Source organism: Anoplopoma fimbria, chromosome 2, assembly GCF_027596085.1.
Source record: "Anoplopoma fimbria isolate UVic2021 breed Golden Eagle Sablefish chromosome 2, Afim_UVic_2022, whole genome shotgun sequence".
Lineage (NCBI taxonomy): Eukaryota > Metazoa > Chordata > Actinopteri > Perciformes > Anoplopomatidae > Anoplopoma > Anoplopoma fimbria.
The window spans coordinates 26,384,220-26,409,706 of record NC_072450.1 but is presented as its reverse complement, the minus strand read 5'-3'; the positions used below and the strand labels follow the sequence as shown (position 1 = coordinate 26,409,706).

The 25,487-nt window shown below is 41.9% G+C and overlaps 1 protein-coding gene across 1 annotated transcript in view; it reads right to left on the bottom strand.

Annotated features, from left to right (window-relative positions):
• Positions 1-3,086: 3,086 nt before the first annotated feature.
• LOC129108517 (collagen and calcium-binding EGF domain-containing protein 1-like) overlaps positions 3,087-25,487 on the bottom strand; it is a 29,755-nt gene continuing 7,354 nt past the window's right edge. Inside the window, exons 3-11 of the mRNA XM_054620362.1 lie at positions 8,919-8,971; positions 7,494-7,628; positions 7,148-7,285; positions 6,784-6,917; positions 6,442-6,556; positions 6,003-6,141; positions 5,390-5,426; positions 4,810-4,845; positions 3,087-4,064 (exon numbers count right to left, since the gene is read on the bottom strand). Of these exons, the coding sequence (XP_054476337.1) occupies positions 3,876-4,064; positions 4,810-4,845; positions 5,390-5,426; positions 6,003-6,141; positions 6,442-6,556; positions 6,784-6,917; positions 7,148-7,285; positions 7,494-7,628; positions 8,919-8,971 (976 nt within the window). The 3' untranslated portion in view covers positions 3,087-3,875. The remainder of the gene's footprint in view (positions 4,065-4,809; positions 4,846-5,389; positions 5,427-6,002; positions 6,142-6,441; positions 6,557-6,783; positions 6,918-7,147; positions 7,286-7,493; positions 7,629-8,918; positions 8,972-25,487) is intronic.

The window sequence follows — 25,487 nt, the reverse complement described above, 5'->3', positions numbered from 1 at the left end:
ATGCATTTCCATAAAACACATAATAATAGGGTGCTTCCCTTACCCACGACCCCACAAACGGACACCTTCACACACGCAACAAACACACACAGAGGCCCAGACTCTTAAACGTGACAGCCTCGTCCTGCATGAGGTGTATTTATGAATGGCCATAGTGTGCCATTGCGGAAATTCCTCTCATACTAAGCTACATCTGGCCAAATGTTATCTGTTGTATCTTTATTCTCATCTGAAGATGGCAGCAAAAAATAACACAACTCGCCTGAGGTGCGACATCAATGCTTGAGTTTGGCTTCTTCAAAGGCCTTGATGAAAACACTTGGCAAATTTGTTATGTCACAGATATGAGTTAATAAAAAAAGTATATTTTAAAAACAAAAACTGTGATAAAACATATATATATATATAACTCAATTGAGTTCACACCTATGTATTATGATACAAGTTGTATAAGTAAGTTAATTACATGTTTGTCACACTTTTTCTTTATCCTCCTATTGTTCATCTAATTATGATGGATGGTGATGGATATATTGTCGCATGTGGTACAGTATGTGAACTTTTTGCTTCGACCGTGCACTCCGTTGACCTCGCCTCTGCTGCACCCTACAGGCGGAGAGGAGAGCCTCCCGTTGCATGACAAGCGGTGAAGGAAATGAGATAATCGCCTTTCTCTCGCTGACACGGTTCTTAAATTGTTTCATGTTGTTTTTGCCTGATCCCGGTTGCCAAGGCAATGACTCAGCTTGTGAGAAGTGACCGCACGGCAGGAGGCGGAGCTGTTAGGTGAGAGGCCTGTCAAGGAACACGCACACACTAGTATAGGTATAAGGATACACATTAAAATACACATACAGTGGATATCTCTCAATGCATGAATTTATCAGTAAGACACACACAACCTTAATACACATACTTTCACACTTTCTCACTCAAACACAGCAGCACAGCAGAATTCAGTGGTCCTGAATTCTGGTCCTCAGGATCAAAGCATCCAAACAATGTTAGAAAAAAAAAAGGCCAGACAGGGTGAACTCTTGAGCAGCAGATCAATCGCTCAGCGTGTTATTTTTCAGCCCTCCTGCCGGTGGTGGGTACGAGCCCAGACAGGCCCCTTCTGTGACAGCCTGTGGTCTATAATCATCCCTCCAGCTGTTTATACCCAGGCATCTGACCTCTGACCTCTGATACTTACACCTTTTCATAATGACACTCAGCCACGCTACAGTTCAACAGTGCCAGGGATAATGAGCATTCATGTGCCTTGCACATAAACTCAAGGATGATTTACTGATTTTACAAAAACTTTGCAAGTTTGGGAAACTATTAATATTTTTGGATGGTAAACATGTATGTGATGTTATGCTTTGGTTGTCTCGCCTGGTCGGTATTCAGAGAGGTGCAGTGCTAAGGCCCAACTTCCAGGGGGATTGCCACCATCTGCTGGTGGACAAGCTTCACTTCAGGTAGCAGGAGAATAGACGAAGGTTCCCGAACATGATTATGTGCGTGCAGCTCCTTGAACCATTTTAAGCACTGTTATATAGTAGTGACCTGCACTGCATTTCCAACAGATCATTTAGGGCTAAGGCAGCATTCACATCACATTGTATAATCTATAAATATGTGCAGCCAAATTGGGAAAAAAGTTGGATGAGAACATCTATACCACTCTCTAAAAGTACATTCGTTGAATGAGCTGGAGCTAAAGTTTCTCTGAAGGTTGTTGTAACAAAAAAGAAACAAGATTCAATATGTTAATGAGTGTCCCAGGCTTTCGCTCATCGACTGTATAAAAGAAGTGGACGAAATCACCATGAAGGTTTGTGGAGTGCCATTTTGAAGTCTCGAGTTTGACATTTTGTCCGTTACCATCTTGGTTTTTGGCCGTCGTCATCTTGTTTTTTTGCAACCAGAAGTTAGGCCGGAGCTAAGTACCTTTAACGACACTTTGAGGCGACCAAAATGTTACAATTACGTTTCATGAAGTGAAAACACACTGTGGAAGGGTTAAAGTTCAAAGACAAAAACAAGACATAACTCCCAGAGAAGAACAACGCTGTGGTAGCGACCTGTCAATCACAGGGTACCCACACCCTCTAGCATACCCGGCTTTATGGTCTATTTTACTTTAAATGGGACCATAATTTACTAAATGAACTTCATCCTGTATTGAAGAAGACTTGAAACTAGCGATTGAGTCCATAAACTCATGTTTACAATGTTTACTGAGGTAATAAATCAAGTGAGAAGTAGAGTCATTTCCTCATAACTTCTATCCAACCAGACTTTTATTTTGCAACCAATAGAGTCGCACCTTGATGGTGAGGCACTTCCGCGCTGGCTTCACTTTTTGGACTTGGAGGTTGCTGCCTGCTGTAGTCGAGAGTTAATTGAGAAGATAATACCATGTCTATACAATAAATGAAGCTAACGTCAGCAGATGGTTAGCTTAGATTTAACATTAGCATAAACGCTGGAAACAGCTGGCCTGGCTCAATCCAAAAGCAACTAAACCTCACTACTTGCTCTTCTAAAGCTCACTAATTACCAAATTACATCTTGTTTGTTATTTCTGTAAAAACCAAAGTGTAGCCAAGCTGTTTCCCCCCATTTCCAGTCTTCATGCTAAACTTGGCTCTACAACGCTTCATATTTAATGAACAATCATGTTATTTGTATCTTCTCAACCATTTGCGAGACAGCAAATACTCACAATTCCCAAAATGTTGAATGGTTCCTTTAATTTGTTTTTTTATGGCTCCATGTTCTTTATTTTATTGTTTTTTTTATCTTTGGCATGCTTTTATAGAACATGTAATGTTAATTGCGTCTTTGAAAGTTTAAGAAAAAAATGTCCTTCTTCATGTCTCTTGTTTCTGGTATGAGAGTATGTGCAACCCTGACACTGTTCCCTCCAGGCCATTTATCTGATTTAAGAATAAGTTCACAGTCAACTTGCCTGATAATATATAAGTTACGAAAGTGCTGTTTTTCTCCCTGGACGCTTCCCAATGCATTAATGCATTTTATCCTTTCAATTAAAATTTTGATTGTGCACAGCTGCATACTTAATTATGTTATTATCCACAGACCAGTACATTATTTAAAATGCACTGTCAAAGTATTGGATGTCTCTCTCATTTAACGTGCATTTTTGTCTATCAAAGTTGAACTAGAGTTGTTTAATTGTACAATTAAAAAAATACATCAGACATTACTGTTTATGTCCAACAGTACAGAATTGGGATTGTAATACTCTCATAAATCTCATGAATTATTGTCCGAAGATGCCTCAGAGTAGAGAGGAGCTACAGAGCCTGGACACTGCAGGCAGGTGCAGGGGGACTCTCACAGTGCTGGTCCTCTGTCTTTGTACCAAACACCCTGCAGGCAAACTGTCAGAGGCAGCAGAGCTTCCAACGGGGCAGACTCAGGAACAGGAAGAGATGTAGACGATAAAGTTCATCGTTTGAAGCGGTTCAAGCTCAGGGACTCAGACATAAAGGCAGACACTGCATCTTTCTCACTCTATGTCCTGCACACATCGCTCACACTCACAGCATATGAAAGGCAGCCAGACGGCGCTGTGCAGTGGTTACCAGCGTCCAATTTCCGTTTTTAAAAATCCTTGTATCTCTCTTTTTTACTGTCCTTGGCAGTGTCGAGAATGCAACCGAGGTTCCTCGACCAGTTCATCCCGGCTGGGTGGTTGAGGCCTATTTACATGTCGGCTCCTTAACCACCAGCATCCTTTATCAACGAGGAAAAACAAAAGAGTCAAGAGTTTGAGAGTGTGGAGTTTGTTTTGCCGGGGTCTGCCGAGTGGCTTTTGACATAGGCGGGTGGGCGTTGGGGGGTTGGCAAAAAAGGGGTCAGGTGCTGAGCAGGAGATCTCCTTGTCCAGATCCCCACTCCACAAAATCCATTTCCCCGCTGGATTGAGGAGGGCTGTCCAGGGAGATGCCCCTCCGCTCCCCGAACACCTTCTCCTGCAGTTCAATGATGTCATTGCGGATGTCAGCCATCATCAGCAGGAGGAAGTCGAAGGAGCCGGGCGGTCCCTGGGGAAGGAGGACCAAGTGAGGGAATTGATTAAGATGCCCTGCATGTCTTTCACTGGGGTTTCACAATCAGTTAACTGGGTTTGACGTGGAGGCCCAATAGCATGGCAGACATTTTGGCATGTCAGAGCAGGGAGACTGATTACTCTGTTCCATTTAGGTGAGATAGTACCAGGGTCCTTGTTCTGTAGTTGCTAGGCCACTTCGTAAACGAAATTTGTCTCACCCGTGCTTTCCCTGCTATGACAAGTCAAAAGCTACAGCCCTTCATTGATAACACTGATTTCTGCATCCACTTCAAACTGGACTATCAAATGAGATGTAAGCTCACGATAATGAAAAAGAAATACCTTGCCGCTATGGCAGCAAAGAATAAAAAGTTGCATTAAAATGCAACAATCAAAATCAAAACAATCGTTAAATTACAGATACATCGTGCACATGCAAAGCTTTGTTTTCAGCTACAACTTATTATTGTTACTGCGACTATTAGTTTGTACTTTTTTAGATTACAAAAATTCACATTTCAAGTTTCAATGTATAAATACAATGAATCTCTAAGAAAAAAAGCATGCAGGTGGCCATTCCTCATGTACATGTGTTTGTCATTTACATGATAGAATGAGGGCAACATGTAGACTAAGGAGGCAGATATAAGACTAGCTAGAGCCTGTTAATGAGTAGATTTATACAGTAGCTTTAAAAGTGTGAATGTACTAGGTGGTATAAGTTATAATTGACTTACAGGTGGACCTATGGGACCCGGAGCTCCTCTGTCACCCTGCAGATAAGAAACGGAACAAATTAACCCAGACATCAACTTGCCAAAGTGTCCTGAAAACCATTCAGTTGAATGTCAAGTAGGTTAAAAATATTTATAATGTAATCATTGTCAATGTATATCTATGAAGAAGAAAGAAAGAAACCAGAAGTATGATAGAGCTATCTGTCCATAAATGCATTTTCTAACTTGATGTCCATTTTATTTTGGCCCTGTATGCGACCCAGTCAGTCGCTGCTTTAGTGGAAGGGCTTGCCAGATGAGCTATGGGCGAGGATTCACGGTGTGTTTTCGGCACCCAAATGACATATAAAAGAGGCGCAACAGTGCCTTGATGCAGTTGCGCCCCCACGTCATATTTAATTTAAAATTGTTTTAAACTGACGGCTTCTTCGCCTCTTCTGCTCGCGTCTCAGGTGGGAATGACAAATACGCGAGGAGAGGAGGACGAGGAAAGGAATCAAGGACGTACCAACATGAGAAATGAGAAGAGGGTGAATCAATCAAAGCACATATGAGAAAAATAAAGATATGGAATAATGACCTTCAGTCCATCTGTTCCTGTTGCCCCGGGGGTCCCTGCATGAACGAGAAGCCACATGTATGGGAAGGTTTGTCAAGCTAAGAGAACATTTGTGATCCAGTCCAATGGAAACATTGACTTATGTTGTTCAAACTGTGGAGAAGCAGTGTCCTGTACAAAACTTTTTTTTTAACGTCTCACAGCAGTAGAGGCACAGATGAAATTAAATAAAATTCCTACTGGCTGCGATGTGTATGCTGCCTCACTGCCATGACACCTCAGTGTATTGGGGACATGGTTAATGACACAAGCACAGTTGTAGCAGCTCTAAAGATAAATCACAAACAATATGTCACTAGGTTTTGCAGTTTTCCTCAGAGATTAGAAAAACACATTTCCACTACAAAAAAATTCCCCTTCTTCATGGGAACTGAAAAGTGATGGACAGTGGCCGACACTGTGTTCACGTAACACCAGTGGCACCAAACCCATATTCATATGACTTGCTGACACACTGATGACATGACCTCCAGCTTTTAGTTGTCCTATGATGTCCTGAAGTAGAAGCTCCAGTGGGAAATTAACTGAAAAACAGACACTACATTATGGGATAGATGTTTTTTTTCTTCTTACCACTGGCCCCCTGCGGCCTCTTTTCACATGCTTCAGGTCAGGCTCTGGACCCATGGGCCCCATGTCTCCCCGTGGACCCCGAGGGCCGGGCAGGCCCCTGTCCCCCGGGTCCCCTCTCTTTCCCGGTTCTCCTGGGTGTCCTGGTGAGGATGGATGGATACATTGACAAAGAGAGTTGTGTATAGTTATTGGCATCAGAGCGACAAACTGCAAAGCTATTCTTTCTACTAAGCTCCTCAGACAGCTCATTTTAAAACCCTGGTCCTCAACTTGCTTTACATTTACTTCCGTTTTTTTCTTTTTTTTTTCCTTCATGCTTTTATTTGTATGTGTAGATAATTTCCTTTTCTTTGATTCTTTTTCAGCACACGTAGTTAAAGTTTACTCTGTCTCTTCCTCGTCTTACTCTTTTCCATTTCGTTACTCTAACAACACCTTACCTGGGACCCCAGGAGCTCCTGGAGGACCGGGTAGAACAGAAAGACAAGGGCTATCAGGACTTTTTCCTGCCCTCCCCAGAGATGGCTTATCACTTCTGTTGGCCAGGTCCGGTACCTAAAAACACAAAGAGGGAAGACTATGTAGGCCGACTAGCAAGCAAGGTGTGTTAAAGTCCACCTTAAACCAAATCTAAACTCCTATTTTCCAGTCTTATATATAGTGAACATGTTGAACCATTGGCTGTAGCAAGTTTAACAAATGTAATCAATCATATAAAACATAAAAATAAATAAATAAAAACTAGTCCAAATACATTCAAATATCCAAAGTAGAGGTGCTACCTGGTTGGGTGACTGTGAGTTGCCCAGCCTTAGTTTCAGCTGCAGCAGACTGGTTTTCATGTTCATAAAATCCTCACAGGTGAAGGAGCAGGTACCAGCACTCATCAGGGTGTCTGACTTCCCCGATGAACTCACTGCAACACAAAAAATACATCTAAAATATTTCCCCTAACTCTCCATTAATGTTGTCACATTGAAATATTTGAGTAATGAAAGTCGAATCACAGGGATTCACAATCAAAGATCAGTTCATTTCCAGAGTGTAAAACAATTACTGTACAACCATTGGAACAACCACTATCTGTAGCAGAATCATCTTCATCACCACCTATTGATAAAGTTTGCTGCTGAAATTTCGACTCACAGTTGTGAACAGGGATGCAGGAGCGTTGGTCCGGTGCGAGAATGTAGCCGCTGTGACAGTGACACAGGAAGCTGCCCGCTGTGTTCACACACTCATGGTCACACATGCTGCTGCCTGGGTGCTCACACTCATCAATGTCTGTGTGTGTGTTTGTGAAGGGGACAAAGAGAGAGATTTTTTTTTTACGTTAAACAAACAATACACAAAATCTTAAAAAAAATCTTAGAACAACAGGATGAGGGTGGTCTTTTCCAGTTAAAGATAGATATAAAACGAAATACATGACCGTTGTTGACATGATAGTCAAAAGTATTGAAGAGGAGATCTGAGAAGGGGGCGTACTGACCCAGACAGTAAGGAGACTTGTGGTTGCGGTGCTTCTCTCGGTCGAAGCGATAGCCGGGGTAACATGTGCACACCACTCGCCCAAAGTTATCAGTGCACTGCTGCTCGCAGGGCGACGCTGCACACACATCCACACCTAGAGAGAGAGAGAGAGAGCGAGAGAGAGAGAGAGAGAGAGAGAGAGAGGAGGCAGAGAGTAGGTTAGCTGAGCAAGTCACTCAGGGTCACTGAAAGTAACGTCCCTGTAATCACAGTGTTACATTATAATTTGTTGAATAAAATGTTCTTTAAAAATATGTTTAGAACAGTTATCCATAAGGCACAGCAGGTACCAATGCAGTTATTATCAAGCAAAACTGTTTATTAAAAGGAAATACATCAAGTCAGACATCGATCTCAACGCCAGACTGTGTTATAAACTGGTGTGGTCCACATTTGAGAATCTCCATGGTACTGAGCTATATCTAGCCATACTTCACCTCTCTGGCCTTCACCTACAAGATGTCGCTAGAAGTACCAACCAGTAAGAGACCCAAAATGACCACAACGAAGCATAAAACAACTACAAGTTGGCACAAAAAGACTACAGCGAGGCCAAAACAGCTGCAAAGAGAGCACAAATAGACTTACAACAACTATGAACAGGGGAAAAACAACAACAAAGGAACACAACATGACTACAATGATACTCAAAATGACTACAAAGACACACAGAATAACTACAAAGATACACAAGAGGACTACAAAAACGGGTAAAATAACTACAAAGAGACACATGACAATAACAAACAGAAGCTTAACAATTATATTTATGTAAGAGAGGTGGTGGGGTCTTTTGTGTTTTTGTACCCAGGGGCCGAGTGTCTCATAATCTGCCCATGACTGTATACACATTATGATTTTCTGGGCAGATCCATCCTTTATAAAGGTTTTTGTGTACATGGAGGAACAGTGTTCTCTAGTGGCAGATGTGACAGTCTACAGTCTGGTTTTCACAGTCTAGCATTGACGCTGCAGACACTAAACCAGCCAGTGTGGTTCACTAGTGTTCCTGATCATGATTATGTAAGTCCAATTTTCACAATTAGACATTTTATGGATGACCACAACAACATGTGTCTGTTCTCTGTGCCAAACCCGTGGGCAGTTTCTTCATTGTTTGGATGTTTGTTTGTTCCAGAGAACTGAGCACAACTTGCAAGTTATCTGACTCCTAAAACAATTCCCCTAAAAGGACAAAAGTCAACCACAGTGTGGGCATTTTGTGGATTCTTTGGAGGCCAAATGTGGTCCCCAGGCTGTGTAGTGCAGCTTGTTTTAATCTAGAAACCGCTGTATCGGAGACATTATATCAGATTTGGAGCGTGTGAGATCAGATGTGAGTTCATGAGCCAGACTTAGAGGACAGTGTGTATGGTTTACCTACTTTCAGGAATGCAGTGGCCCATCACAAACCTGAATCCGTCACAGCATTTCCTCCTGGAAAACAAAAAACAAAAAGTAATCAGACGTTTGCATTTCTATCACCATTTTAACCATCAGCGAGGTCCAGCCCATCTGCTAACCATCGTTAAAGCAATAGTTTGACATTTTGGGAAATGCTTATTTGCTGTCTTTACGTGAGTTAGATGAGAAGATTGATACCACTCTCATGTTTGTGTAGTAAACGTGAAGCTGCAGCCAGCAACTGGTTAGCTTAGCTTAGCATAAAGACTGGAAACAGGGGGAAACATCTGGCAAGGCTCTTTCCAAAGGTAACAAAATCCATCCTATACCACCAGCAGTCTGATTTAACCAGAGGTTATGTGACTATGTCTTGGAGTTTTTGTCTTTTGTACAGAAAAACAAAATTTAAGAGAGAGAGCAAATATGATACTGTATTGCCACACTAACATTATGTCACTACTTTGTGTCTTCATTAATGTAGTCCCATGATTACAAGTTGCTAAATAAGGTCAGTGATACAACTGATTAAACCAGCCTGATGATATGTTGATTCTTAATTTACAAAATAACAAGTTGTTGTTGCTGGCAAAGAGGACACCACGCCTCAACGATTTGCATGTGACTCGGAGAACAAATCTAGCAGGCCTATTCCAGCCCAGTTGGACCCAAACAGAGTTTAGTTGTGTTGCATGAGGAGACCAGGACGCATGTGCTTGAAACTATAAGCATGAGAAAAACTTCAAAGATGAGTCTGATAAAGCCGAATGAAGCAAGAGGGCAATGTCAAAATACGCTTAGCAAATAAGAACCAGAAATCTCTGTATTGCCAGACCATTTACAGAACACATAAAGGAGGTTTCTGTCAACGGTGCAGAGTTTAAGTTTGATGGACTGCAGGATAATGACGCCATGATCCAAGATTAAAGACTTGCCTCTAACTGCTGCACTGACAGATGCACCTGTGTTCACTGTGGCTGTGGATTAAAGCGACCATTTAGGGAGCATGGGTCGCAATCGGTAAACCCAGTTATCATTTTACGTATTAGTAGCCTACAGTACATCACAACGTGGTAACTGAGAGTGGGCCTACATCACTTTTATTATCTTAAACAATGTCAAACTTAATCTTTGTCTTCATCTTTGACCGACGCTTTATTATAAAGGAACCGCAGCCAGATTATATACTGCAAACATTTATAAGCAGATTGTCACTCCAGCTGTCTGAGGGCTTCTGGTCGGTTCTCTCGTTTTCCCTTCACAGTAAAAAAAAAAAAAAAAAAAAAAAAAAAAAAAAAAAAAAAAAAAAAAAAAAAAGTCCACTGATGCGTGTAAATATATGTGGAAGCAGTTAAGGTGCAATTTTTTTCCCGGATTTGGCTTTTTTCTCTTCTTGTTCCCTGACCAGAACTTGAACTAAAATAAAAACCATTACCGAGACTCAAGTTTTCAACTCCTTTACAGCCGCGGCTTATGTGACGTGAGCTCGTAACAGTTCAGTAGATGCAGTACTTTTCAAACTGCAGTGTTGTGCAATGAATATTGGGAAACACTTTCTCCACAAATTGATTTACGGTATTTGGCAATGACACTCATGCAGCCGTGCCGCAACAATCCACCACATGTTACAGACATTACGGTTGGAAAAACACAGAGGAAATGGCTCAGAGACTGGAGCAGCACAGCCACGCAACAAACATCACACACACACACACACACAAACTTTAAAGAAAAGAGCAAAGAATGTACAACTCCTGTCCTACAAAAACTGCATGCTGTTTCTGGAGGAGAGCTAAGCATGCTGCCTCGTTCACGGCCCCCTCAAGACAACAAGTTGCTTTTATTCTCGTCCAGCCGCCATGCAGTGTAACCCTAAATCACTCTGAGATCCCCCCCCTCCATCTCCTGAATGAAAAATAACCTATAAAATGGCGAGGCCCTGCCTAAACTGATGAGATCCAGATGAGAGCAGCTTTAATCTGCAGCCTGTAGCTGGGAGTGTTGAGAGGGATGGATACGGCCGGCCATGGAGCTGAGGTGGAGACAGGAGAGTGAACGATGAGGTGTCTCTCGTTCAGTCAGTCAATCAGTCAACAAATCAATCAATCGGTATTCTCAGTTGGGATAATGCATTGCAGATGCAAGTCGATTTGGTTCTGATGTGAATCAAAAAGTCAAAAATTATATTAAAACAGACTACACAAAAACTTAATTTCATCCTGATCATCATAAACTTTGGGATTGATAATATTGTTGTAACACGATTCTTGCTTTCAACCAAATACTTCAAAAGTTCAACAGTCAGAAAACTAGGGATTCACCAATCAGGTAGGCCAGATTGGTACGATGCAGATGAAACTGCAATATCTTAATTTCTTTTAGAGATAGATTTGTGCAGGTAGAAGAGAAAACACTGCATTCAACCAAAAAGAGGGGGGGTGTGTGTTAGTATCTAGTCCAACAAGTACCAAGAGAGTAGACTACTTTGTATGACAAATCAATTTAAAATAAGAGATGCAGTCAATTATCCGTGCAGGTGAGTTAACAACACTAAGAGTCTCCAGTCAGGCTAGCTGCCACTCACTCATTACTCTTAACCTGCTGGCCACCTGTTATTGCTTTGGAAGGTGTATTTGGCCAACCAGCTAACAAAACTGGACCAAAGCTGACGCTGTTCTGCTGCGGAGACGGTCATTCAATGCGTTTGTATTGCACATCCACCTAACCTTTACATGCATATTGTCATAAAGAAAGACTTGCCAGACTTTAGCCACTTGTGGGTTGTGTTCTAGACTACTGAGTTCACCTTTCTTGTTTCCCTTTGGATTTACGTCATTAGACTTGGCTCTTACCTCAACTCTGGATCCTTCATGGTCTCTGCACTGGTTTCATAGCTACTAACCTCCCCCCACACACACACACACACCCTTACATACTGATACCCTAATTTTAGTGGAAAAGCATTACAAATTTGCCTATAAGTAAAAAATGTGACCAGGGTCAGAACCAAGGCGATAGCAAAAAGCAGAAAAAAAACAGCAAAAAGCCAACTGATCTCCCACTACAACACACTACACATGCACACACATCGACAGGCCGTCTATCAGTCAGAAATGCAGCAGCCTCGGCAGCACTCCCCCTGGGTGTTTGTGACGGACAGGACAGGGAGGCGGGGGGGCTTCTGGACCCCCCCGCCTCCCTGAAGAGGGTGGAGGGAGAGGTGACCCGTGTGTTTTTGTTTTGGAACATTAAAAGTATGTTGGTCAGACAGGCAACAGGCCCGGTCAACATGACACGGCCCCTATAACACAGAGCATCGCCCTTAGTGGAATCTGAGTTATGTGTACATGTGTAGAAGTTTGTGTCTTTAATCAGTATATATTACATTGTAGTATTTTAAATTTAAATTTGGACAAATTATTGTCAAAATATCAGTAGCCTTGATTAAAAAATATCAGTAACCTACTTTCCAGAACAATCTAACCCTGTATGTGTGTTCACATCTGCACGTGTGTGTGTGTGTGTGTGTGTGTGTGTGTGTGTGTGTGTGTGTGTGTGTGTGTGTGTGTGTGTGTGTGTGTGTGTGTGTGTGTGTGTGTGTCTGTGTCTGTGTGAGGGCTGGGATACCATCCAGTAATTGGGTACAGCCTTTTAACGTCAGTCAGAGTTTGTTAGTGAGAGCGAACCATGATGCTAGCAAGCCTCCTCTCCTCCTCTCTCTCCTTTTTCCTGTCCTCTCCGTGCACTGTAGTTCACTCGCGCTACATTTAGTCTGTGATTTGAACATGTCGATTTATATTCGGGCCATTCTATCGGCCTCTCGTTTCACATTGGTTCTCTAGTTGTTGACATAATCTTTGTCTCTTTCTCTCTGTCTTCTCTTCAGACTGACATGTTGTTGGCCGTGTGTTGCCCTCTGTCCATGAAACCCGATGAGGTGTCTGCCTTCTCCATCTTTATTCCATTCAGAGGAATATTTTTTCTGTGCTCTTAAGGCCGGGAGGATTGCCCAAAGCCTTTAGCTGCCAGTTTTGATATACAGCACCAACAGCCTTGTCGTCCCTGAGAAAATTTGATTTCATTGTTTGTTTGTGCAAACCACATTGAATGTGGATTGTCATTTGGCTGAGCAAGGGTCGTCCTACAGCGAGCAACACAGAAAACAAGTGACGAAGTACATAAAGCGACTGTTATTGAGCGTTACGTTGTGTCATAATGAGTATAACAAGCAAGAAAGTCCAGTGAGGGCTGGTTTGAGGGGCGCTGCAAAGGTCAAACAAACATAGGACTTTCATCCCGGAGACCGTTGTTTATGTCCAGCGTGAACATTGGCTTTTGTATTAGTGAGTCATTATTTAAACACCAAGCACAATGTTTTTTATAACCATAATCAAGCAGTTTTGTTTCCTAAACCCAGCCAATTTTTTCACATCATTAACCACGTGGTATTTATAGTTTCTGCAAGCGTGATAAGAGGCTGACATGATCTGCCTGATTTTTTTTTGTTATTGGTTACACTGATTTCTCTGTACTGAGTTTACTTTTTAAAAACTTTTCACAGTTCCAGTTTCTTTTCCAACATGCTGCTCCAAACTGATAAAAAAGGCTGCATTGATAATCAGATAAATATGAGCGGGTATTTATGTATTTATGGGCGGCTGTGGCGTAGTGGAGAGCGTAGTGGAGAGCAAGGTAGTTCTCCAATCAGAGGGTCGGTGGGTCGGTGGTTCGATACCCGGCTTCAGCAGTGAACCCCAAGTTGCTCCCGAAGGCTTGCCATCGGTTGCATGAATGTTAGTTAGAGTCTGATGGTGGCACCTTGCATGGTAGCCTGTCATCAGTGTGTGAATGGGTGAATGATATGTAATATACTACTGATTGTAAGTCGCTTTGGATAAAAGCGTCTGCTAAATGACTGTAATGTAATGTAATGAAATGTAATATGAATTAGTAGCTTTGCGTGTTTCACAGCTGCATTAAGAAATAACAAGGATGACAGAAAGGTTTGGAGCTGATTTGGACAGCCGCTCTTGGCTTTCTGTCAGTTTGGATATCGCTAACTATGACTGCTGGCTGCTGTTTCTGACAGCTTGTATACCGAGAGCGCGATAAATTACAATAAACAAAAAACTGGAAATAGACTAGACATCACATTGCTCAGAACAATTCATGAAAAAAAAATGCCTTGATTGGCTCTGATACAGATTCTGCAGAGGGAAAGGATCTGTGAGAAAGCTGCAAAATGAATCTTGCTAATTTTTGGGAGCCAGATTAAAAGTCACCTTGGACAGGCCTCTGACATGGGCCAGCTGTGTCTTGTGGATGGTTGATGGTGTATTTATGAAACCTCCAGCATGTGAAGACCACTCCATATTGAGCCCGCAAGCCACGCTGACCTGATCCCATTGAAAAACATCCTAAACCCCATCCTTCTCTCCAGTCTTTGGCTACCAACCTTCTCCCACCAGTCCCTTGTGTTGTTGGTGGCTGAACCAGCGGCTACCTGCCCAGTTCCCAGTCTGCTGTGGCTGCTGCTGCCAAAAATTCAACACGGCAGCACTGGAAGAATCACCGAGACAGGTTCCAGAAGCAAACCCTGGGCCTGGATCACTTTACACTCAAGATTATGTACTTTAGCAAGGGGGTCTCCTTCAAGTGTGTGTGTGTGTGGTGGGGGGTGCTCGCTGTTTTGGTTTCCCAACCAGCGTTACTGTGATTTATTTGTGCATTCGCAGGCAGGAATGCGCTACAAAGACAGGATATTCATTATAGCACCCCAAGAAAGAAAACCTCACTGCCTCCCCAAGTCCCCAGCTCAGACAGTGCAGGGGTCCTGGGGTCAGAGGCACAGTATGGATGATGCTTTCCATAGGCGATGCTGTCACTATGCGTTACGAGACTCACTCACATCGCAGAGTGTCCTAACTCCTAGTTTGCAGGTAAAGTTTCTACATGTGAGGGGGATTATAAGAGGGTGAAATATAAATCCCATCTCCTGTGTATCGCCTGGATCTGGTGATGATCGGTGAAGGCATGTTAAGACAATGGGGGAGGAAATGAGTAAGAAATGAGGGAGGAGGCCGTTGACGGGAGGAGGAGGATGACGGTTGAAAGACAGGGATGAAGGTTGTTGTCAAACTAAAGTTTCCCTCGTGGGAGGAACACAGGAAGTGGAGCTCAGTGGAGGTCAATGGCCTCTTGACCAGGCCATGTGTGTGTGTGTGTGTGTGTGTGTGTGTGCGCGTCACGTCAGTTTGATGGATGCCTCTTACTGATGTGGCTTATACGTGTTACAATTACAGCATGCTGTATTCATCAACCGTGCTGTATTTGATTTATATGCTCAGTCATAAGCAGTTCAAAAACTTGGCTGGTTGTGACGCACATAATGGTGTGATGATCGATTGAGCTGAAACACATTAGCACGATGAGACTAACAATAAAACACATTTTTTGGAGGGCTGCCACATTCTTTTGGGAGACAGTATCGCTCATTTCTGATGTCACTTTTTTTCCCCTTTTTTTTTTCAATATGGTCTAACATAAAAAGTATCTCTTAAAATCCCATCAGTTAGAGGGAAGAGATTATTTGTTAATAAGCCCTTTTTCGTGTTTTTTAAATCCACAGTGAAATCCCATTTATACTACTTTATAAGAAAGCTGAACTAATATGTACTTTTCCACCCATTCGCCTCAAATTTTAATACAAAAAAAAACAACTCTCGTCATCGTGGAGGTTTGCTCTCCAAAACTTAAACAAAAGCAGCCTTTACATCACATTCATCTTAAAGGTGTGAAGGTGTTGCGCTCACCCACATGCAAAGCTCTTTTCATGTTGTTGTGTGTGTGTGTGTGTGTATTATGTTGAAAATCTTGTGAGTATACATATGTGAAGGTGTTATCGTGGCGAGCGTGAGCACCTCCTCTGTGTTTATTTGCTCTGCCAGCCCACTTCCAGGACCCAGGCCTCGGGGGGAACATCAGAGCTCTGGTCTAACAGAGGAAGCTTTGACTAGGAGCACAGGAGGTCTGAACCACTTCCACCAGAATACAAGCTGAACTGGGATCCTCGTCCTCCCCTCTGTTATGCCTCACCTCTCCCCACTCTCATCTTTCCAGCATGTCTCCTGCCCTTCTCCCATCCTAACCCCCTCTTTAAAAATAACACCCTTTGACCTTTCGTTGCTTTCTCTACTTTCCCCTCTGTCACCATTCCAGGATCATAGGAATATTTTCAGACAACCATTGCACAGTCTGACACACTCAGCTTTTTATATCTTTCAGTAACTTCTTAGGATGTAATTTCATCATTTTCTGAGCGTCTGCTAACTACTGATGTGAATTAACTACTGGCAAGAAATTGAAATGTATTTCCTAAAATGTAAAAACTGTTCCTTCGAAATGTGAGATATTTCACCGGAAAGATTAAACACGTTTCATCATATCAAATATTTATAATCAGGGACGGCCCCGTGGCCTTTGGCTCGTTAACTTTTAAACTATCCCTATTGGCTAAGGTAAATTATTTTTCAGTTGATCCATCTGCCCAGCACTTCCAAGCAGTATTTCTGTCTATTGCGTAGGTTGCTTCAAATGAACAAAAAACGCACAAACATGCTCCAAAGCACTGAGAAGCTACGATTACACAACAAACAAAGGGAGAGTGATTTCATTCTCTGCTCAGGTAGAAAATTGTTCAATTAAAGCAAATACTTGTTTGCTTTGCTTCATCAACGCTCTTAATCCCGTATGTTGCAACTTTAAAGTGTGTGAGACTAGACCCCTTTCTTCTTGTCTGTTCCTTGTTCCATCACACCCAAAACCTCAGACACCACAGACCACAGATTTCCTTGATGACTGAGAATGAACCAGAGTCTCACCACCTCATTGTGACATTTTGTAAATTACCGTACATTCATCATGCGTGATTTCCCCTCAAACCCCTGACCAGATTTTAATGGAAAGTAGACGAATGATTCATTTTCACTCTCGCATGCCAGATTTTCAAATTGGCTCATAAGTACTGTGGTTTGGTTAGTAACTGCTTTGCCCATCGAGAGCCTTCAACATAAACTTGTTTAAAGGGAGGATTTCATGATTGTGATAACCATGTATTGGGCCCTCCGGGTCGTCTCTGGTCTCCGAGACCACATGACCTCAGTATTACTGCAGTAATGTGGCATCGCTGACCCTCCGGGCTGCTATATTTCGAAGCAGGAAAATGGGAGTAAATGTTCAAAATGTTGCCACATATAGCGGTTAAATTTGGCTGGTTTCCATCAGCATGACTTAAGCGAATCAAGGCCCTCCACTGATCAATACAACATGTTTTTGTATTGATCAGTATTGAGTTTATATGTCAGCTGAACACATCTCTTTCTGTCTGATGGACAAATATTTAACAGATGGCATTCTAATGTACGTCACAGCTGTAATATATTAGGCCAAAAAGAACTCTGATTTACTGACAGGCCCACTGATACCAGATGTTAATGCGTCCTGCCCGCATTTGAGACTGTGTCTGGGAAACTGCAGGAACTATTGCGATATCGCTATTTACCAGGTTAATGCGTTTCCATCATTATTCACCGTATAATTTTTGGCATGAAATATCGGCTTACACGTCAGTCATTAGATGTGTGTGTGTGTGTGTGTGTGTGTGTGTGTGTGTGTGTGTGAAAGAGAGAGAAGCTGTCAAAAGTAACACCTATTTTATTGGATGCTTGAAACATGTTTTTTTTATATATGTATATATATATATATATATATATATATATATATATATATATATATATATATGTGTGTGTACAAATGGCAATAAAACACATTTTAGCTGAATGAGGGAAACAGTGACCGAGGTGGGATGGGTAGGCGTGAGATAAGGGTGAGTGAGAGCAGCTAATCGGTGAGGTCAAGCTAACGACAGATCCCTCATAATTATGTGTCTGGTTGAGTTGCCATGCAAGACTAAAAAACCCTCCAGAGACCATAACCGAGTCTCAAAGTAATGGACTGATAAGACCAAGAGGGCCCTCTAAGTCTTCTGAATGGCCTTGCGACTGCTATGATGTTGAGTGTTGCAACTGTTTTCACTTGTAACTCCCCAGCTGTTACACTCTGCACTTCCTCTGTTCTCCGTTTGCAATTTTGTTACATGACACAAAGCTCCGTGCACGCAGGAACATGCGCCCCGCTGGGCTTGCCCACTTCAAACAATACTGCAACAACAATGCCGTTCCAGTCTGTGATCAATTGGTGGGTTATTTGTGTTGTCGATGTATCGACAGTGACAGCGCAGCCATAAAGGGAGTGAAAAGAGCTAATCTAGAGCAGATTGTACGCAAAAAAAAAACAGAGGGGGGAAAAAAAACAGCCATTGTGCTTGTCCAGAGGGCCGTTCAGGTGCACACTAATCAGAAAAAGATGGAGGATGATGACTGGAGTTTTTTGGGAGGTCCGACTCTGGTCCGCAGCCCTAAGAAGACAGTACCTCCATTAAACACAGGAAGCGTAACTCAAAGGCCTTGTAAAAGTTTTTCTCTGAGAAAATAAGGACGGCATTTGAGTGCTTCTCAGATTAATGAAACAGCAAAACTCAAAGCAGCACAGCTTTCGCCGAAAGAACCTGGTGTCGACTCCCAAGTGTGAGAAATATGAACAGGTTGCCGTTCCCACAGCTTGGGCTTTGTTGATCGCCGTCCAAGGTACACAGAGAGAAAAACGCCAAAGGGAGAAAATAGAGAGCGATAGTTTCAACAGGCAGCCCCAGTGGACTTCTGGATGCAGTGAAAACAATCCACAAGCGGATTGCGTTCGGTCCAAATGTGTTGCCCTCATGTGCGAGTCGGCTATTTGTTTCCACTTGTCGAGTGTAGAGATTTCAACAAGTATTTTAACATAAAGCTGAAGGCAAAAATATGAGTTGTGTTATAGTGTTGAGGACTGAGCTTAAGACAGAGCTGTCGGTGCCTCACTAAAATCCTCTGGATGAACAGTAGACCTCTGGTAGAGTGAATTTAATCACCAGAACATACATTATGTTCACACACACACACACGCACACGCACACACGCACACACATGTTTACAGTTTATCAAACGTCCAAACTCAATACCACCAGAGATCTACAAAGTGAGACTGCATCCGCCCTCCTGCTCACATTTACAAGCCTACAGGATGATCTCATATTTACGTGCACCTGTGCACGCACAATCAGACAGACACAAGCACACATAAAAGTATCCAATGTCGTGATATTCGACCCAGACATCCCCAAAGTAAAAACACCCGCACATGCGCCCACGTACAAACATATTCACGTGCCACTCATAGACATATGTAGAGACGCACGAAACACACACCAATGCAGGCATCTGGTCCTCGTTGGCTGTTTAAAACCTTAATCAAATCACCTCCTTCCACTCTCCAGTCTGCTGTTTGACATAACTGGCTTCACCACCTAATTTCACTGTTTAATGTTTGTCCATTTCCTTGCATCGATCCTATCAGCGGAGGACGAGCCACCGGGCCTACTGGTGAAAGGAAAAGCGTGCAAGTTTTATTGACCGATGATAGCATGCACAAACAAGCACGTCTCTTAGTAAGGTAGAGGAAATACAGATGCACATTTTCCACCTGAGAAAGGCAAGAATATGCAGTAGGATGGGTTTTTTTTAATTTTTATAAGCAACAGCAGCAACGTTAAAGCTTGTTTTATGGCTTGTAAGAGAGGGACCTCTGACTTCAGATCCCAGCAAGCCCTGAACATTCAGTGTACAGTGCAAGACACACAGCAACACACAGCACGCAGAGGAGAGAACATGTGGACACACACTCACACGCACACACACAGACACGTCTGCTTCTCATCACCTGCTATAGAAAGCAGCCCTCTGTCTTTACAACCAGATGCAGATGCACTTCAATGATGTGATATATGCTGCTTCATTTCTCTCTGCATCTGTCTCTCAGACACAGTGGGAGAAAAGAGACACTAGTTTCCGGTCCAGTTCATTGACACAAATGCTAGCTCACCAGTATGATAAAACACTTCACTGAACAAAAATAACACACGCTTTTTGTCTTTGACAATGAGCCAGACGTCTTGTAAGCAAAAATACCGAATTGTGCTGAGTGTTCATCTTGACTTATGTTACATACTAACATTAGCTTGCATAAGCTGCTCTCTCTCTGCATTCAGTACTCATTGGGGATTGAAGCCAGGCTTACAGTTTTATTTTGCTAATGTAACACACTGTAGATGTTCCTACAGTAGACTCCATTGAGGTGTCTTAGTGAGCCATTGTAGCGCCAAAGGACTGGTGAGTAGGGCAGGTGTAACCGATGATTGATGTAACTTTCCACCCAGATAATAGGATATATATCAACGCAGGCATAGTCATGGCCAGCTCTTTTGTCTGGGGTCCTACCACTTGCTGGTTTGTGGTGTATGCTGGTAAGAAGACATGTGACAGGTATGTTACCAATGGTCTTAAATTGGTAGGCTTTAAACTGAGTTTATATTTTTATACTGTAGTTACAGCAATTAAATGTTGATCAAATAATCAGTGTAGCATAGGTGAGGTTGTTGTGCCCTTTGGTTCTCCATGAACAAGTGGCAATCTTTATGAGTTCAAAAAGAGTCTAGACTGTGGAAGACTGCTGCACTAACAAGACAAGGGTCCAACCGACAAATTAATTAGGGTAATCTAGCTTTGGTTCTGTACTATATATTTTGCATTTCATCTATTGTCTTTTGTATTCTTTTTTGTAATGCATATTGTCAAGTATTTCTTATTTTGATAAATTCGTGATTAGTATGTTTTGGAGAGTAATTGCAATCTTATCTATTTCAGAGCCATTTGAACATAGCCATCAGCATGGGTTGTCAGCTGCTGTTTTAGGGTTTTATTGTTTTTTAACATTTGCCGTTCATTTTTGTAAACCTGAGCCAAAGCACATAGGGTTATGGGGTGCAACTGATCTATCAGCACCTGAGTGAAGTCTATCTTCTTTTACATGTTGTTTATCTCCACAGAGTTCCCTTTGTGTGTCATGTGAAAGTGTAGATTTCCTAGATGTTACCTATTTTATAATAGTTTCTCTTTATGTATTTTGAGTTGTGTATCACAAGGATCTATACCTGTCCCTGGTTCAGTTAATATTATGCTTGAAAACTGAGTAGCGTATTATTGAAAAACGCTTGTGCTATCAAATACAACCTACTGCTCTCCAACCTAGTTTCCTTATTTATGATCTTGAAAAATACAGTTATTCACTCGAAGATAGCACTTCTGATAAAATATGAGAGAGACAGCAGAGAGAAAAAAGGAAGAGATAGAGAAAGAAGGCGAGAAATATGGGCAGGGAGGATAGTCTGTGGGAGAAAAGAGCAAAACATTTACAGTGACAGTAATCGACTCAAAAAGACAAGAATGGAAGAAGGAATATGAGACCGAATCAAAGAGGGGGTTGAAATGTAATAATATGTCGACGTCTACTGAGCAGCTGAAATACGGCAGGAGAAGCCTCAGTCAGCATCCCACCACATGTCACATCTAGGTGGGAAGCCACTTATAGAAGAGAGAGGAAAAACACTCCGCAGCTTCCTTCCCTGCTCTGATTTCCCCCTCTTTCTCTTTTTTAAAGACTTTTACGTGGTTTTCCAGGCACATCCCCCACCGAGCAGTGCACTCGGCCTGCCAGGGTGCAACTTTATTTTGTTTGGATCAAACAAATACCTCCGCTTCCAAACCCCCCCCCCCCTTACTTTACTTTACTTTTTCTACATCTGCCACCTTCCTGTAGTTTTCCCTTCTTATTTTTGCAGATTCGTGTTTTTGTAATAGCCTACTGTCCTCTCTACGCTGTTTGTGAATGGCCTAGGAACTGCCAACAAAGTTTTTAAAAATAATTATATATATGCTTAATGATCCTTGTTAGCATTGATCAGCCCAGTTCAAAAAAATTGATCATTACGAACAAAATAACATCAGATGGAGTGATATTAGCTTCTCCACAACAACACACTTTAAAGAAACTACTCTGCATTTCCTTTTTGTGCTTTCAACTGATAAAATCTCAAAGACTTGCCGTGGGAACTTTTATTATAGCTCCCAAAACTCTCGTGACAATTAAAAGAGATTTCAAGTTGTCATGTAAATGTGTGTGAAGTTTGTGGTCAAAAAATGATACCCATCACTTAGAGTTACAAAGTGCTCAACAGTGGAACAAACAGTAAAAATGCTGAGGTTGAGAAACTACAGAAGATGGATTTGGTTTGGCAAAAACTGGGCAGAGAAACCGGCTCTGGGGATCTGGACTGTGTTAAGAAAGTTCTTCTTTTATCCATCTCTCCTCCTGCTTCAACAGTTTGTTATGAGTTTTCTGTGTTCCAAGTGTCAGATTACTATCAAAGAAACATGCTTCGGTATTTTCATGTACAAGTGACAGACAGGCATCCTATAATAGTTGTTAATAGCTTAAATAAATGTTTTTAGCCAAGTCATTTAGTAAACTGATGACTGATGAAAGTCTCCATGATGTTAGGAAGTAAAGAAAGCTGTTAAAGGAGCATCCTACATTACATTCTCCCTCATTAACTGGGGCTTTTATGTCTTTACTCTGTGTGTCCTGTTAGTCTCTATGGTTGTCATGTCACCGTCTGGTTAGCTGGATATCTCATTATATTTTATAACTTATCTGCTGTGCTGTTACTCTTTTTCTGAACTGCTTTTGGCTCTCTTGTTCGTGCACTTTATTGTGAACGAGTCCTGCTTTCAGTTGGCCTGTTTTACAACTTAGCAATGCATCACTAACGCTTCTCAAGTACTTCTATTTGTGTTGGTATAGGATAGTATAGCCTTGCAAGTATGTGCAGAGAACATGTAGGATCCAGAGTTGGGGTGAGACACAAGTCTACTGCCATAAATCCAGAGGGAAACAAAAGAGATGAGAGGGAGCTTAAGACTCAAGAGATAACGCTACTTTATCTTAAGTCCTCCATTGAAGGTGTCAAGGAGCAAAGTTCGGAAAACCAAACTCTCATACATGCATCACAAACAAAATAGACCATGGATCACAAAGCAAACAGCTGTCAATATGTTAATCACTCATCCAAGCAAGTCAATCAGTCAGTCAGCAAATTGGCTAGTTAAATGTTCAATAGGGATCAAGTCAGGCTATCATTCACCCTGCAAGCAGACCCTGTGTCCCCTGTCTCAGTGTTATTTTAACTGCTAAAACTCTCAGAGGGACAATGACACCGGAGATGCTCCCCTGTGGCCTCATCCTACCCCTCCAAACCAGACACTACTGTCCTAAGAGGAGGAATGAAGTTAACAGAACACAAGTAGAGGAAGCTGGTACTAAGAGCAACTCAAGACGGATTTAAGTGATTCCCATCATATTTTCTTTCGCCTTAAAAGTACCAGACGTGGTCATTTTTGACAAGGACAAGGCCGGGATCAATTTCTCAACGCTAACCTTGCTGACCTTCTCTGGTTAGCATAAAGCTCTAACAACCATCAAAGCTCTGCGATTATGGCACTTCGAAACAACACTTAGCATGCACTTGTTGTTTATTTCATTTGACCTGACCTCAACCCCGGCGTTAATACTCAGGCTACTAGACGGAGGCCTGGCTTATGTCTCTCCAGAGCAAAACAGAGAATTTAAGGTCCAATGAGAAAAAGAGAAGCTGTAGAGTAGAGATGGAGTCCAGGCCTGGACCTGAGTCAGTCTCAGTCAGGTCTCATTAATGGACACTTTTAACGTTTCTGGGCAACTGTGGGTGGGGGGGTTTGCACTTGGACCACGGTCGAGAATGTACACCTCTTCTTGAAGACTACAGTTTCCAAACATGTTAACAAGGTCTTTAACATTTCCGCCTTGTATTTTCTGAACAAAAGAACAAAGACAACAAAGGAAACATGCAGAACTTTTGTTTGGCAGGATGTTCAAATTATGCTATAAACATACACTGTTGCATGACCTTAAAAACCACTGGTATCCACTCTCCAGACATCTCGTGATGGGCCTTCGTGTCCGAGACCGAATAACATTTCCGAGAGCTGGCATGGCCTGTATAATGAGCAAAGATATTTAGCTCTCAAGTAAAGAAAGGGAACAACTGAATAACTAACCTTCAGTAACCCCTTTTAGGATGTCATATGGATTGCATAAAACACAAAGCAAAGTCTAAAGCTGCTGACCACTAACTCCACCCAACAAAGACAAACACTGTGGTTCACCTAGCAAATACCAAAAGTGCAGTTCAACGACTAAAACTAGCAAAGATTTGAACTCACTGAGTCACGCCAACAGCAATGTTCACCAACTGAAATCAACTAAGTGCAAATTTGAAGCTCATGTAGTCGTTACAAAGTCATTGCTTCATATTTCTTGGTTTGCGTTGTTAATACTTTACAAGCTCTAGGTGTTGATAATGTCTCCGAGGTAGGTGATCAGACTGTTAATTAGCTATCATAAAACACTGAAATTATATAACTGTGAATTACAGGTGTCACAAAGGCTAAAAGTCTAGGACAATGCTAGCAGTTCCGTGAAGCTATTCTTAGGCACAGCAGCATTTTGAGCTCAATGCCAATATGGGTATGCTAACATACAGATTTTTAGCAAGTACCATGCACAATACAACCCAAACCTGAACATTTTTAGGCGACGAAAATGTTACAATTTTTACAAACTGAAAACATAAAGTGAAAGTGCAGTTGTAAAACGAAAATACAGAAAATTCCTAGACCGAAGAATGCTCTGGTAGCAACCTGCTAATCACAACGAAGCCATGCTCTAAAGCATACTCTGCAATATTGTCTATTTTACTCTAAATGGGACCATAATTTACTAAATGAACATCATGCTGTATTGAAGAAGACTTAAAACTAGCAAAATCAGACCATAAACTCAAGAAGTAGGGTCATTTTCTCCCAGACTTCTATGCGATCGGAATTATTATTACAACCAGTGAAGTCAGCCCCTGTTGGTCATTAGTAGGAATGCAAGTTTGAGGCTTTGGCTTACATTTCAGAACCGGAGGTTGCCGTCTCCAATAGAATTTGGTATATTTTGATATATATAATATATATTTGCAATGACAGCACCAAAGCAAACTTGTGTTGTAAGAGGTGAAAAACAATCTGGGAGTTCAGCTGAGAAGACCTTTTGTTGCAGAAATAGATTCAGCTTATTCTGGTTGAGTTGTGGTTTGCTGGGCCTCAGCTTGTAACAATGGTTCTGATCTGGATTGCTTTAAGTGAAAAATTTGCTCACATGATTCCAATTTGGTCCCTTGTTACATAAGCAATAAATGGATTGGGTAAAATGAAAAAATCTTGAAATAAAGCAGCAATTTGGGTTCATTCCTGGAATGATTGAGAGAGATTTTCAACCGCACAATTACATATTCTGACACAAACTTTAATCCACATTGAAACTGGAAATACAAGGAACGGTCGACATTGATAGACCAATACTTTAATAACATGGATTCAAGATGCATGCATATCATTTTAAAGGGTGGAAATCACATAGA